At 43.6% G+C, this 14490-nt stretch overlaps 1 protein-coding gene across 1 annotated transcript in view; it reads right to left on the bottom strand.

Moving 5' to 3' along the window:
• Positions 1-14490, bottom strand: part of DNMT3A (DNA methyltransferase 3 alpha) — a 69885-nt gene that overhangs the window by 32676 nt on the left and 22719 nt on the right. The window contains exon 6 of the mRNA XM_063441565.1: positions 4152-4196. Coding sequence (XP_063297635.1) covers positions 4152-4196 — 45 coding nt within the window. The remainder of the gene's footprint in view (positions 1-4151; positions 4197-14490) is intronic.

Raw genomic sequence — 14490 nt, 5'->3', positions numbered from 1 at the left:
TATCCCTGCAAAATGTAACCAGATTTTAGAAATTGGAAACGAGTATCCGGTGGTATCCGGTGGACTGTATTCCAATATTCCAAGTAGCCGCTTCCAGTAAGGATTTATGTTCTAAGTTTGAATTCAATGTGAGCTAAGTTTTAGAGGCTCACAAAAGTGCACACGATGCTAAAAGAGATCTGAGAAACATCAACACTCTGTCCTTGAACATCAACGCGTTTCGCCTGCTGAGCTTTATCAAGATATAGGGTCCAAATTCAGTAATTTCACTAGTAAATACCGTTATCTATTTGCAGTATAGAAACAAATTATCATATAAACGTAGTAATGTAAATCAAAGTTGGACCCACTATAAATCCCCAATGACAGCGTTATATCAATGTTATTCTTAGAAATGAAATAATTATTCAAACATCTCTTCAATAACATCCCATCAATATTACAGCAATCAATAAAACCCTATAGGAGCTACAAGCATTTGAAAAACAGCTCAATGCATCCTTTACAATAACACACACTACATCCCCTATACACACACACTACATCCCCTATACACACACACTGCATCCCTTACACACACACTACATCCCCTATACACACACACACTGCATCCCTTACACACACACTGCATCCCCTATACACACACACTGCATCCCTTACTTACACACTGCATTCCCTAAACACACACACTGCATCCCATATACACACACACTGCATTCCCTAAACACACACACTGCATCCCCTATACACACACACTACATCCCCTATACACACACACTGCATTCCCTATACACACACACACTACATCCCCTATACACACACACTGCATTCCCAATACACACACACTACATCCCCTATACACACACACTGCATTCCCTATACACACACACTACATCCCCTATACACACACACTGCATCCCTTACACACACACTACATCCCCAATACACACACACTGCATTCCCTATACACACACACTACATCCCCTATACACACACACTGCATTCCCTATACACACACACTACATCCCCTATACACACACTGCATTCCCTATACACACACACTACATCCCCTATACACACACACTGCATTCCCTATACACACACACTACATGCCCTATACACACACACTGCATTCCCTATACACACACACTGCATTCCCTATACACACACACTGCATTCCCTATACACACACACTACATCCCCTATACACACACACTGCATTCCCTATACACACACACTGCATACCCTATACACACACACTACATCCCCTATACACACACACTGCATCCCTTACACAAACTGGTATCCCTATACACTACATTCCATAAGAACACACACACATTACATCCTCTAGAACAACACATAACACATCCCCTACACACATACACTCTACTCCCTGTGAACGAACTCATGGGTGGGCCTTGTAGGCATAATCACGGTCAAGCCCTGGGGGCCCAGACCATGATCTATGTAAGGGGCCCCAAAGAATGGAGCTGCTTCCTGTTCGTTGATTTTTCTGAGCACTGCCTCCAGACCTGTGGAGCCAGACTGCACCCTGAGCCCATCATCATCCTCTAGTCCACATCTGGTGGTAAGTAGGCAATCCAATATATTATTCATGTCACTAATATCTAATTTACTTTCCATTAAAGGGACAATATAGTCACCAGAACCATCTACAGCTTAATGTACAGTATCCAGCTTAATGTAGTGGTTCTGGTGCCTATAGCCTGTCCCTGAGTCTTTTTAATGTAAACACATTGCCTTTGCAGAGAAAAGACACTGTGTGCAGCACTGGTGTTGGCTTATATGGCAGATCATATGGGTGGGGCATTGTGAGATCACATGGTGGGCAGAGCATATGGAGGGGGCTCAAAAATCCTTGCACCGTCCCTGATTAAATACCTAAAAATTGAAGATACTTGGTGTGACGAGACCAATCTCGCCACATTGCATTGGAGGAGCCTGGTTGCCCGCCTGCTGCCTTTAGACTATGGCCCCATGTTGAAATGCTTGATTTTCCCCTGCAAAGACACGAAAGCCGGGTCATTCGGTGCTTGCCCTGTTTGAGCGGTGATACCCCAGATAGCTATGCCATGGAGCCCATTCGTATAATGAAAGACTATGGGAAAGACTTTGGCTCCATGGCAATTGAACTGTATGTATGTGATCTGATTGGATTACTTCCCAATTATCTCCAGGATAGAAGACTCTGTGGAACTGGTTTTGGTCAGAAAAGCCATGCTTCATTTGGTCACAAAGGACTACGATCTATCTTTTGAACCACTGGACCAATTTGTGTGATTTTGACGTATGTTTGTATTTGGAGTATGCTGATTCTGATGATTATGTGAATGTGATGCATACTTTTAAAGTTATGAATAATGTGGAAAAACTGTATTTCTCTGCCTGTGATAATTACATTACCCATTGTGTAAGGTAATTGTATCACGGGCAGAGGGGAGGATTTTGAGTGGGAGTGTATGAGTGTATTGTATGTGTTTATTGGTTGTTTTCCAAAACCCTGTGGGTGGTATTAATGTGTATATAAGAACAATAAACCCACAGCTCTGGCTGTTCACTGCTTGAGCCTCAAAACAGAACCTTGTCTCGTTCTTGGGGGGATTTATTGTATGCTGTTCCAGTGCGACTGCTAGGAGTGTAAACCTATTCGTATGGTTTTTCCTATTCTGCTGTTTACAGCATTCGTATGGTTCCGGTTCAGCTGTTTACGGCATTCATATGCTTGTCCGGTTCGGTGGCTTGGTGTCTACAGTAGCTGTGCCTATGTCTCTGGAAGGGAAGATCTACTAAACGGCTATTAACCCCTTTTATGCCTGGGGGTGCCGTTACACTTGGATTTCCCCCATGAGCCTTAACACAATGAGAGCACTATGAATGTTTATCATACATTTAATAATGTTTCCTACATGTTCTCCCAAACAAATGTTTAACCATCTTTTAGTCTTGCAGAGACTTGGCCTATGACAGCTGCGAATAGCGGCATACATCATCCAGGCGGCTCTTGAGGGTCTTCTAAGTTATCAGATGAGCATCCTCCATTTTGGGAGAATGGCGAGTATCTCGACCCGCAGCTCAATCTCCTCTGCAGCCTCCAGTGAGGCCTTGCTAGAGGACCTCAAGGACCCTACGGGAAGCTACAACTTGGAATTTTGTTTTACTGTCCACTAGATATGTGTTTGCAATTTCTGAAAACTGTTTCTATGAGTTGGTTACATTTTACAGGGATACTTGATATAACCTGTGTCCATTGCTGCATTCTTCATACAAATCTCTTTGACTGTATTGGTGTTGCACTGATACCTGGGGTCTAGAACCTCAGCATTACTATCATTTATTATCTGATTGTAATATTTGTCTGCATGGCTTTTTGATTAGATTTTCTGGGCATTTTGGAGCAAGAATCTTGAGTATTTTATTGTAACGTTTTAGAGCTATATTTTAGGTTATCTTTATTAGTGCTGTCAGTAGGCTTTATCCACATGTACTTCTTGTTCCTACACTTGAGGGAAGAGCTTTACTGACTTGGCTGCTACAAATATTACTATCTACACAATGTTTACATATATACCTTTATAATTGTCATTTAAGGCTGCGCTACCTGATTATTTCTTTTAATAATTAATATTTGATGATGGTGTACAGTCGCAAGTTACACCCATTAGAGAATTAAATGTAGTCTGCACAGAGAGTCAAACAAAGAAGAGGGGAACAAGTCAAATAATCAGACAAACAACGTGAACATCAATGAAAAGCAGCGTACACATATTTAAAGGACAGGGAGAGAATGTAGAGCTTAATGCCCCAATATATAAAACCTCCTTCCCCAGACTGGCTGTTGGTCCGATGATGAACCAGACTGCCCCTATGTGCCGAATTGTTTGAATACAATCCTGTCTATCATACTCTCTGCTGAGCTCTGTACCGCGCTGGAAACCATGTCAGCTCAGAATCTGATATTCAGAAGTTTCAAGGAAAGTCCAGTGAATGCAAGTCCATGGCTAAGATTACCATGTGGAATGACAGAAGTCTGGTGGAACGGAGCAGAGGGGCATGATCTGGACACCAAAACTGCTTTGTTAAACTAAAGTTGTTTGGTGCATAGGGTGTCCGTTTAAAATGTTACCCACCTTTCAGGTTCCGGAGCTTCTGCAACACTTCAAACACCAGGATCTCTGCCAGAGGTAACCATGAAAGATACAGTTAAATGGGTTCCGTAAAGTATATACATATAGGAGACACAATAAACAAACCAACAGGAACATTTAACTGAATGGATGATAGGAATGATTACTTTAACGCTGAGGTCTAGGAGGACATTTTTGCAATTTCCACACCTTGAGGAAGGACTTTGCTGTAAAATATTGACCTGTTTGTTAAGTTTATATAGTATTTTCAATCTGTTTCTAAATTCTACAGACATGTCACTGTGCATTAAACATTGATTTAAATTAATGTGTTTTTTATCTGTATTGAAATAAATCTATGGATTTATCAAGGATCCCTTTATCTTGTCTTTCATATACTGAGAATACAGAAATTCACCTGAATTCTAAAAGTATTTTTTTATTGCAAACAAGCACCCAGCAAAATCGAGAACCTTAGAGACTAATTTACAAGAAGCCAAGAATACTTCACATTTAGGTAGGTAGGTATGTGGAAAATGTTAGGGCAATATATGGTTCTAAACAATATAACATTTCATAGCACTAAGTTCCACAGATTCTTCTTAGAGCAGCTCTGTCACCATATTTTGCAAAGACTCCAGGTGGTGACTTTGCCGCTTGCAGTAAGGTGGCCGCGGGAGGCAGGGAAAGGTGAGTTTTACTTATCTTCTTCCGCTGAGTCCACTTCAGATCCTGCTGTTTCATCTGCCAGGAGCTGACATTAGTGAAGGACTCTCGCGCATGCGTGAGAGGACAAAACTCATGTCTATGCAGGATCCTTAAGATGATAAAGCTCTATTCCTGGAGATAAACCTTAAACAAGGGCCACCGGTATGTTATCATTCCTCTTGGTAATCAAACGGCAGTTTATAATTAAAATAATTCTAAGTCTTTATTGTTGAAAAATAACGCCACCGACCACATAAGACACATACAATTAAAAGGACACTATATTCACCAGAACAACTACAGCTTATTGAATTGTTTCTGGTGAGTAGAATCATTACCTTCAGGCTTTTTGCTGTAAACACTGTCTTTTCAGAGAAAATGCAGTGTTTACATTACAGCCTAGTGATAACTTCACTGGCCACTCCTCAGATGGCTGTTAGAGATCCTTCCTGGGTCATGGCTGCCTAAAATGTATCCAAACATTCAGTGTCTCCTCCCTCTGCATGCAGACACTGAACTTTCCTCATAGAGATTCATTGATTTAATTCATCTCTATGAGGAGATGCTGATTGGCCAGGGCTGTGTTTGAATGCTTCCTTCTCAGTCTCAGCCAATCCTATGGGGAAGCATTGTGATTGGATCAGGCAACCACTTCTGTCAGCAGATAGGTTTTGACTATTGACTATTGAGTCTAACCGCATGCAGAGCTACAGCTTCAGGCTTGAACAAAAGTAAGATTTTGCTATATTTATGTGGGCATGAAGGGCCCAGGGGGGCTAGATGGTGGTTTTAACACTATGGGCTCAGGAATATTTGTGTTTCTGACCCTATAGTGATCCTTTAATGTGCAAATAGATAAAGTGAAAACATAAAAAAGTGACAAAAAGTGTGAAATTAAAATAAAGGGAACCAATTAGCCCAAAAAGCAAGAGTTAAAGTATTTTAGCCAAACTCCCAGTGCTCATATTGGTCTTGTAAAGTACCGTCTAGTTAGTATTTATCTATTTTAGTAACCAGTTCTCAGAGTTGCAAGAAAGTATCCTTATAACTGAGCTAACTCAATAATATAATATTGAAACAAAGTAACTGCTGAGTGTATCAGATTGAAAGTGTATATATCTCTTTCTCACACTAGGGGGCCTCCTCAAGATATGGCTATAAAATAGTCCTCTCGCTATGAATCTAATATAGTGGATTTTGACTTAGTTTTAGCAGTGTATAAGATATTGAGAAGTACACAGAATAAATAGATAAGACATGTGGCAACTGGTTGCATAACATTCTAAACAAATTGCAACAATTAGCACAAGTTCACAATAATTGGAGAACTAGCAGCAGATAAGATATGTAATCAAGAGTCATCTGCCACAATTAAGGTACAAATCTATATTTATGTTCCTAAAATATTTGTAAGAGGATAAGACTTAGATGTAACAATTATTAGATATTTAGAGATAGTCAGATAACTCTTGACTATTAAATCAATAAATAATTGTGAGAGCACACACAAGACTAATACAAATACAGTCTGCAAATAAATAATTAGACCTGTGAATTGAAAGAGAAAGAAAAGGACTATTGGGTAATATAGCACGAACACGGATATTTATTGACACACAAAAAGGTCCCACTCACATGTGGGCAGAACAACAAGCAAACTACCCGTAAGAATACGAGAACACTTCAATAACATACGAAAAAGGAAGATTGACCATAGTGTCCCCAGACAGTGTAATATGTGTCCACTATTCCAGTAGAACAATTTTGTAGCCATAGGAATAGATCAGATGCCAATAAATTGGAGAGGAGGTAATAGGTCTTTAGGGTTTGCTAAAAAAGAAGCCCAATGGATTTTTAATTTAAAAACCCTCAAGTTAAGACTTAATAAAGATATGGATTTGGCTGGATTGATTTCATTCTTGATAGTTTTTTCTATCTAATTTTGTATATCAACTTAGATTATTGTATCACTACATATGGATGGATTGTCAATGGATTTTTTTGTAATTTTTTTGTATTATTTTTTTCTGTATGTTGTAGTATCATATGAGTCTATCCTCATGTATTCCAAAAAATATTATATATATATTTTTATATTTTAAATTTTTTAATTGTTTTATATTAATTTATATTTCTATTTTTACTTATTTATTTTTCTTATCTTTATTCTGTTTTTATTCATTTCATTTTTTATTTTTATATTTTTTATATTTTTCCCCTTTATTTAGATTCATTTGTCCATTTATAATCCATGCACAGTTTATATGTTTCACAATGAATGAATCAGAAATTGCTGCTTTCATCCTTCTTTGTTTAAATATAGTCTCTTGTGTATATTAATGATGCCATTCTCGATACCTACACACTGTTCTTTAAGGTTCTAATTATAGGCTGTAACGGATCATTTCGCACACAAGAGGTTAAAACCGTTAGGCGATATTCCCCTTCCAGATAGACAAGCAGCTACTGCAAGCACCAATTTCCCAAACTTCAAACTACACGAATCTTCCAACTCCCGAACTGCACAAACTTGAATTCCCCAATCTCCCGAACGGGAAACAGGGGAATACTCCAAACTCCCGAACTTGAAACACACGAACACTGGAAACAGCTGAAGAGGAAAAGCATACAATCCGCTTACACTCCTGGCAATCAGCATACAATCCAATTCCCCCAAATACGAGACGACACTTCGGTTTGAGGGTCAAGCAGGAACTGATTTACTGGGGCTACCTGCCCGGCTTTTATGCAGGTCTCCCACCTGGTGGACACTCCCCTAGGGGACCAGATGGAAGACTGGGAAACATATTGGACATTGACCAATCACAGACATACACTTTTAAAAAATCCCACAATCCATCACAATCCCTCCTCTCTATCCTGGAGATAATAGGGAAGTAATCCAATTATCTCCAAGGACAGAGGCAAAACTCCATTACACACATGGCAGACAAAGGACAATAAAAGACATAAAAATACATACTGTTACATTTATTACATAAAACATATACATTCTACATATCCCCAGATAGCTTAGATCTGAGCGCACATTATTACCGAATGGCGCTCAGATCACTTACATACAGTTCAATCGCCATGGAGCCAAAGTCTTTCCCATAGTCTTTCGTTACACGAATAGGCTCCATGGCATGGCTATCTGGGGTGATGCTGTTCATACGGTAAAACTACCGAATGAACAGTCATTCGGTTCCACTACTGAATGCGGAGGTAAGGAGGCTGGCGGCTCCCCTTTACCAGACAGACTAACAGGGTATCTGACCTCCTGCTGGTCAGTGCCCTGGTTAGTCCAGCAACCCACCCACGAAGCACAAACAGTAATACAGCCCCCCCTCAATAAATGGTTACTACACCTGAGTAAGGGAGAAACCTGTCCATGTCCAGGTGCCTCACTACGGCTGTGCGGGAGACTGGTAGGCTGCCTTGGTGGGTTGCTGAGTGGGCAGAGATCAGCGGTACTCTGCCCTGGTGCCAGCGCTACCACGGAAGTAGCCTGGTTGGAGCCTGGCTGTGGGAGGGGGAGACCGACTGTCTCCCCTCTGAATACACAGCTCTGTGGCTGGGGGACAGGACCGACCGTCCCTACCCCTAGGGCTGTAAGTGCAGAGACCACAGTCCCATCTGCACAGTTGTGGGGCTTATCATCTCCCCTTGGTGGGCTAGGCTGCCGCTGGGGAGAGGGGATAACAAGCTCCTCTCCCTGAACTGTAGACTGCCACTGGGAAGAGGGGGAAACAAGCTCCTATCCCTGAACCGTAGACTGCCGCTGGGGAGAGGGGGTAACAAGATGAGTTCAGCAATACCCCCATATGTACATTTGCCAGATATATGTGGATGTTGAAGGGGCACATTTGAGACGCAGCCATTCAGTTTTTTTTAAACTTTTTACGCTGTGTCCATGTTCTATTTTGGAGTAGTTTAGATGGTTGGTTATTGAAACTTCCCCACAAACATATACTATTTATTAAAGAATACACCCTGGGGTCATTTAAAAGGTGTAATTTGAACCTTAACTTTTTAAAACTAGTTTTTAAACATTTTTTTGCTTATTATTTTTTTATTTTTGCTTATTTATTTTATTAATTTTTGCTTATTGAATCTGTCCAGGGTCCACACCTCTGTGGTTGGTGTGAGCGAGTGGCTTTTCTGGAAGCTCAGATTGTAGGTCTGGAGAGGCAAATTGCAACACTGAGGGAGATTGACAATCTTGAGAGGAGTCTGCTGCTCACTGAGCAGAGTTTAGTGGGTGCAGGTAGTGGAGTGGGAGGAGATGAGACAGTTAGTGAACAGGCACGTAGCTGGGTGACAGTGGGGCGAGGAAGCAGGGGGGAGGGAAGAGGAAAGCTTTAGCAAGTCCTGATCTTGTGCAGCCTAACAGATTTGCCCGTTTGAGTGAAGATGTTGGGAGCATCAGCTCAGGAGTAGCTGTACTGCAGGAAGCTGTTCCTTCTAACAGCCGTGGGAACAGCCCCTCTAGTACGGGTGGGGATGAGAGTGCAAGGAAGGCTATACAGGTTGTGGTGGTAGGGGACTCTATTTTTAAGAGAGTAGATAGGGTAATCTGCCACTCTGATCGACTCAACCGGACAGTTTGCTGTCTCCCGGGTGCTCGGGTCCGGCATGTTGCCGACAGAGGGGAGTGGCTGGGCATGACCCAGCTGTCATGGTCCATACTGATACTAATGACAAATTCAGAGAAAAGGACCTCCAAGATAATATTTTCAGAAATATTACCTGTGCCGAGCGCTACAGCAGAAAGTCAGCGGAAGATTAGAGAGGTCAATGCATGGCTGAATCTTGGTACAGGAAAGAGGGTTTGGGGTTTATAGAGCACTGGGCCAATTTTGCGCTTGGATATAGTCGTGATGGATTGCACCTAAACGGAAGAGGGTCTGCTGTGCAGGGCGATAGGATGGCTAGAAGGTTGGAGGAGATTTTAAACTAGTAGTAGGGATGGGGGGAGGGGTGGGGAGAGGGTCAAAGCAATCTATAAAATGGAGATAGGATAGAAATGAGATGGGCTTTAGCTCAGTATAAGGGGGGTGGGGATGGGGGGAGGGGAAATAGCAGAACAGAGAAGGTATGTAATGCTGATAATACAGAAAAAGTACAAATGACTCATGGTAATATTAAAAGTATGCTTACTAATGCAAGGAGCCTATATAACAAAAGGGGGGAACTAGAGGAAATAGCATACACTAAACAATATGATATAATAGGCATAACAGAAACATGGTGGGATGAGACACATGACTGGGCAGTTAATTTAAATGGGTACACGTTATTTAGGAAGGATAGGAAAAACAAGAAGGGTGGTGGGGTATGTTTGTATGTCAACCATGAGTTAAAGCCAAATCTTAGGCATGTGGAGTGTGACGAGGAAAATGATGAAGCTTTATGGGTAGATATCTGCTTGGGGCAAACAAAGGGAAATCAGGAAGGCTGAACTTGATGGACTTGATGGATTCCGAATGGAGCGGAATGCGCATGTGCAGGGCCGGATTTAGAGCCCAGTGGGCCTGGTGCTGACAATTATGATGGGCCTATTTACAGAATCTTATCGACCAAAAACACTAAAACGGTCATACCTCCCAAGCGTCATGTATCTGATGGAGATGGTGTTGGAGGGAAACTCATAGGATGCAGCTATAAGAAAACACATACTCTATGCTAATCTCTCTCTAATTTATGCTTTCATCTTTCAAGTAAATCCATACCCCCTAACAGCAGTGTCCAGTGAAGCAGGAAGTCAATGGGCGGGGTAAAAGGGTGGACCACTGGTGCGAATCACGTCACCAGACCTGCCAAAAGGGGAGAACATGCCCAAAAAGGGGGCATGTCTATCCAAAGAATTTGAAGGGCAGCCTGGCATGAATGCATGTCAGGCTGCCCGCCAATCCTGCAGGTTGGCCAACTAAGGGCATACTATGCAGGCAGCATTCTGAGCTTAACATAAATGCGTCTAATGATGCGCTCACTCCATGCTTTCTAAGGACTGTCCCCTAGCACTCGCTGGTCCACTTGTTTCCTTATCTTCTTACTAGCAGGCAGAGGTTCCTGGTATATAGTCTGGGACAGAGAAAAGGTGTATGTAGTGAGTGTAGAAGAAAGGAGGGGACATACCACAGTGTTAGAGAGACCAACAGCATTACCTAAACTAATTTTATTGTCAGCCAGTCCACACAGGTTTTGTTCCCATACATCCCTCTTAAGCTTCCAAACTTAAAGGGACACTATAGTCACCAGAACAACTACAGCTTATTGTATTTGTTCTGGTAAGTAGAATCATTCCATTCAGGCCTTTTGCAGTAAACACTGTCTTGTCAGAGAAAATAACTCCACTGGCCACTCCTTAGATGGCTGCTAGCGGTGCTTCCTGGGGCAGTACTGCCTAGTGTGCAGCACTGCCATTCAGTGTCTCCACCCTCTGCATGCAGACACTGAACTTTCCTCATAGAGATGCATTGATTCAATGTATCTTTATGAGGAGATGCTGATTGGCCAGGGCTAAGTTGGACTTGTGCTGGCTCTGCCCCTGATCTGCCTAGTTAACAGTCTCAGCCAATCCTATGGGCAAGTATTGTATTTGCTCAGACCACCACTTCTGATGATGTCAGCAGACAGTCAGTTCAGAGGCAGAGCCAGCAGCTGCAGACTTGAATACAAGTCCCTATACTTAGGGAGGCAAGAAGGGGCCAGGGTGGTGGTTTTAACATAATAGGGTCAGAAATACATGATTGTGTTCCTGACCCTGTAGTGCTCCTTTAAGCAAGAGTATGTGAAGAGTAGTTAGGGTTGCCACCTTTCTTGGGAAAAAAACACCAGCCCTAATCATTTGTATAATCACAAGGAAAGACATCAGAGAAAATTCTGTAAAATTACCAACAAACTACTCACAGTTTGATTCTGCTGTATAGATGGATTGCTCCCAATGTCTCCCTGTCTCCCAGTGTCTCAGTCTCGCAAGTCACCCAGTGTCTCTGTGTCCCCATTTCTTAGTGTGTCCCCATGTCACTAGGATACTGGGGACACAGTGAGACCCGGGGACACTGAGAGACATGGGGACACTGAGAGACCCGGGAACACACAGACATGGGGACACTGGGAGACATGGGGACACTGATACATTTAGGGAAACTGGGAGAAATGGGGACACTGAGACACTAGGGACACAGACACTGAGACATGGGGACACTGAAACATTTGGGGACACTAAGACACTAGGGACACAGAGACATGGGAACACAGACACTGGGAGACTAGGGGACACTGGCTGGGAGACAGACACTTGGGGACACTGAGAGACATGGGGACACTGAAACATTTGGGGACTTAGACACTAGGGACACAGAGACATGGGAACACAGACACTGGGAGACTAGGGGACACTGGGAGACTAGGGGACACTGGGAGACTTGGGGACACTGGGAGACTAGGGGACACTGGCTGGGAGACAGACACTTGAGACACTGGGAGACATGGGGACAGTTGTGGACATAGACATGGGGACACTGGGACATATAGGGACACATGGGGACACTAGGCACACTGAGAGACATGGGACACAGACACTGGGAGACTTGGGGACACTGAGACACTAGGGACACTGGCTGGGGGACATGGGGACAGTGGGAGAAATGGGGACATAGTGTCTCTGTGTCCCAATGTCTCAGTGTCTCCCAATGTCCCTATGTCTCACAGCGTCCCCATGTGTCTCAGCATCCCCATGTGTCCCAGTGTCCCCTAGTGTCTCAGTGTCCCCATGTTTTCCAGTGTCCCCAAGTGTCTGTGTTCCCAGGTCTCCCAGTGTCTGTGTCCCCATATGTCCTAGTGTCTCAGTGTCCCCTAGTGTCTGTGTCCCCTAGTGTCTGAGTGTCCCCATATGTCCCTTAGTGTCCCCTAGTGTCTCAGTGTCCCCATGTGTCCCCTAGTGTCTCAGTGTCCCCATGTGTCCCTACTATCTTTCCCCCCATCCCTCACTTACTGTAGAGCTGTTGTCTGGACTCTGTGCTGTGTTGCTGCCCCCTCATGGATCAGTGAGTAGTAGAGAGAGGCAGGAATATGCTGTAACTTCCTATACCTGCCTCTCTCCACACACAGTGACCCCTACTGGCCGGTGCTGGTATTGCAGAGTAATCTCCATTTATTCTGAGAAAAATACCTGCATTTGTATTGCTGGTATTACTGCAATACTGGCACGGCCAGGCAGCCTCAAATACCGGCTGTGCCAGTAAAATACCAGTCAGGTGGCAAACCTAAGAGTAGTGTGTAAAAAAAAATGGGCCTATTCCATGGGCCTGGGCCTGGAGCTGCAGCTCCATCAGCCCCTATGTTAATCCGGCCCTGCGCATGTGCGGCAATAGCCGCGCACACATTCACATTCTCAATGCTTTCCTATGGACGTTATGTACGCTGGATTCAAATTTCTCATCCAGCGTTGCAGAAGCGCCTCTAGCGTCTGTCAGTGTCAGTGTCAATTCATATAAGCTACTTTCCATTTTGCTATCTCGACTATAGTTTTACACAATATACTTGAGGCTATCATAGATTGTACTTTTCCCTTTCTTTTTAAGTCACTAACGTGACTGTGTGTGTAGGGTGCATAGGGTCTATGCTGTGTGTAGGTGGGTGAGATGTGAAAATCTATCTTAATGTCACCCCCTCTGGCCGCAGGCTTACTCGTCTGTTCCTACAAGAGCACAGCACTGTATCAGAGCGTTGCCATGGTAACACATGGCAACGCTCCTGTGGCGGGACCGCTACCTGCTAGTGAATTTCTGGGTGACAACCCTGTGTCTTTCCCAGTATAATTTTGTGTATTCGTATGTTTTACCTACTCCCAATTCGGAAGCAACCATACGAACAAGTTCTGTTTGCCTCCCGAATGGGGACCACCACAATACCCCATTTAGAATGTTTAGTTAGAACATTCACACCCTGGGTGGCAGCCAATTCATTAGACGAACGCCGTTCAGGGGGAGCATTCGCGAATTGCTTCCCACCCCGTTCGGTTCCCAAACGGGGACCTCCCCAGTGTCTCTTGGAATGTTCACACCAATCAGTTAGAACGTTGTAAATTTGCAACATAAGTGTGAAACCGCAAGGGAAGTAATTAACGAGTGCTTCCCTGGGTGGCCGCCGGTAGTGGGGGTAACTGGTCAGGTTACCAGCTGTCCCGCTACAGCTCCGACCAGCCTGCACAGAGGCTCCCAGGCCCTTCGCTCTCTCTGCTGGAACTAATTGCCAGCGTGCCGGTGAGGGAGATTTTTGATCTCCTCAAAAGCCCGAGAGGGCTTGCAGCAAGGCTGGCTCTGCATGGGTCGGCAGGGGAGATGAAAGGATCTCCCCTGCTGGCCTTGGCCCAAGGCCATCGAGGCCCAATGAGCGTTTTCTGCAGAACTCACCACCGCCCACATCAAATCCCAGACTGCCCACTACTGGGCGGTAGGGACGAGGTTGACTACCCCTGAACTAGACGGTACTTTACAAGAACAATATATAACGTAATAATAATAATATGTACACTGGGAGTTAGGCTAAATTACTTTAACTCTTACTTTTTGGTTAATTGGTTCCCTCTATTTTCCTTTCACACTTTTTGTCACTTAGATTTTTT

The sequence above is a fragment of the Pelobates fuscus genome, chromosome 2 (assembly GCF_036172605.1).
Source record: "Pelobates fuscus isolate aPelFus1 chromosome 2, aPelFus1.pri, whole genome shotgun sequence".
In the NCBI taxonomy this organism is placed as follows: Eukaryota; Metazoa; Chordata; class Amphibia; order Anura; family Pelobatidae; genus Pelobates; species Pelobates fuscus.
This window is presented reverse-complemented; position numbering and strand designations above follow the sequence as displayed.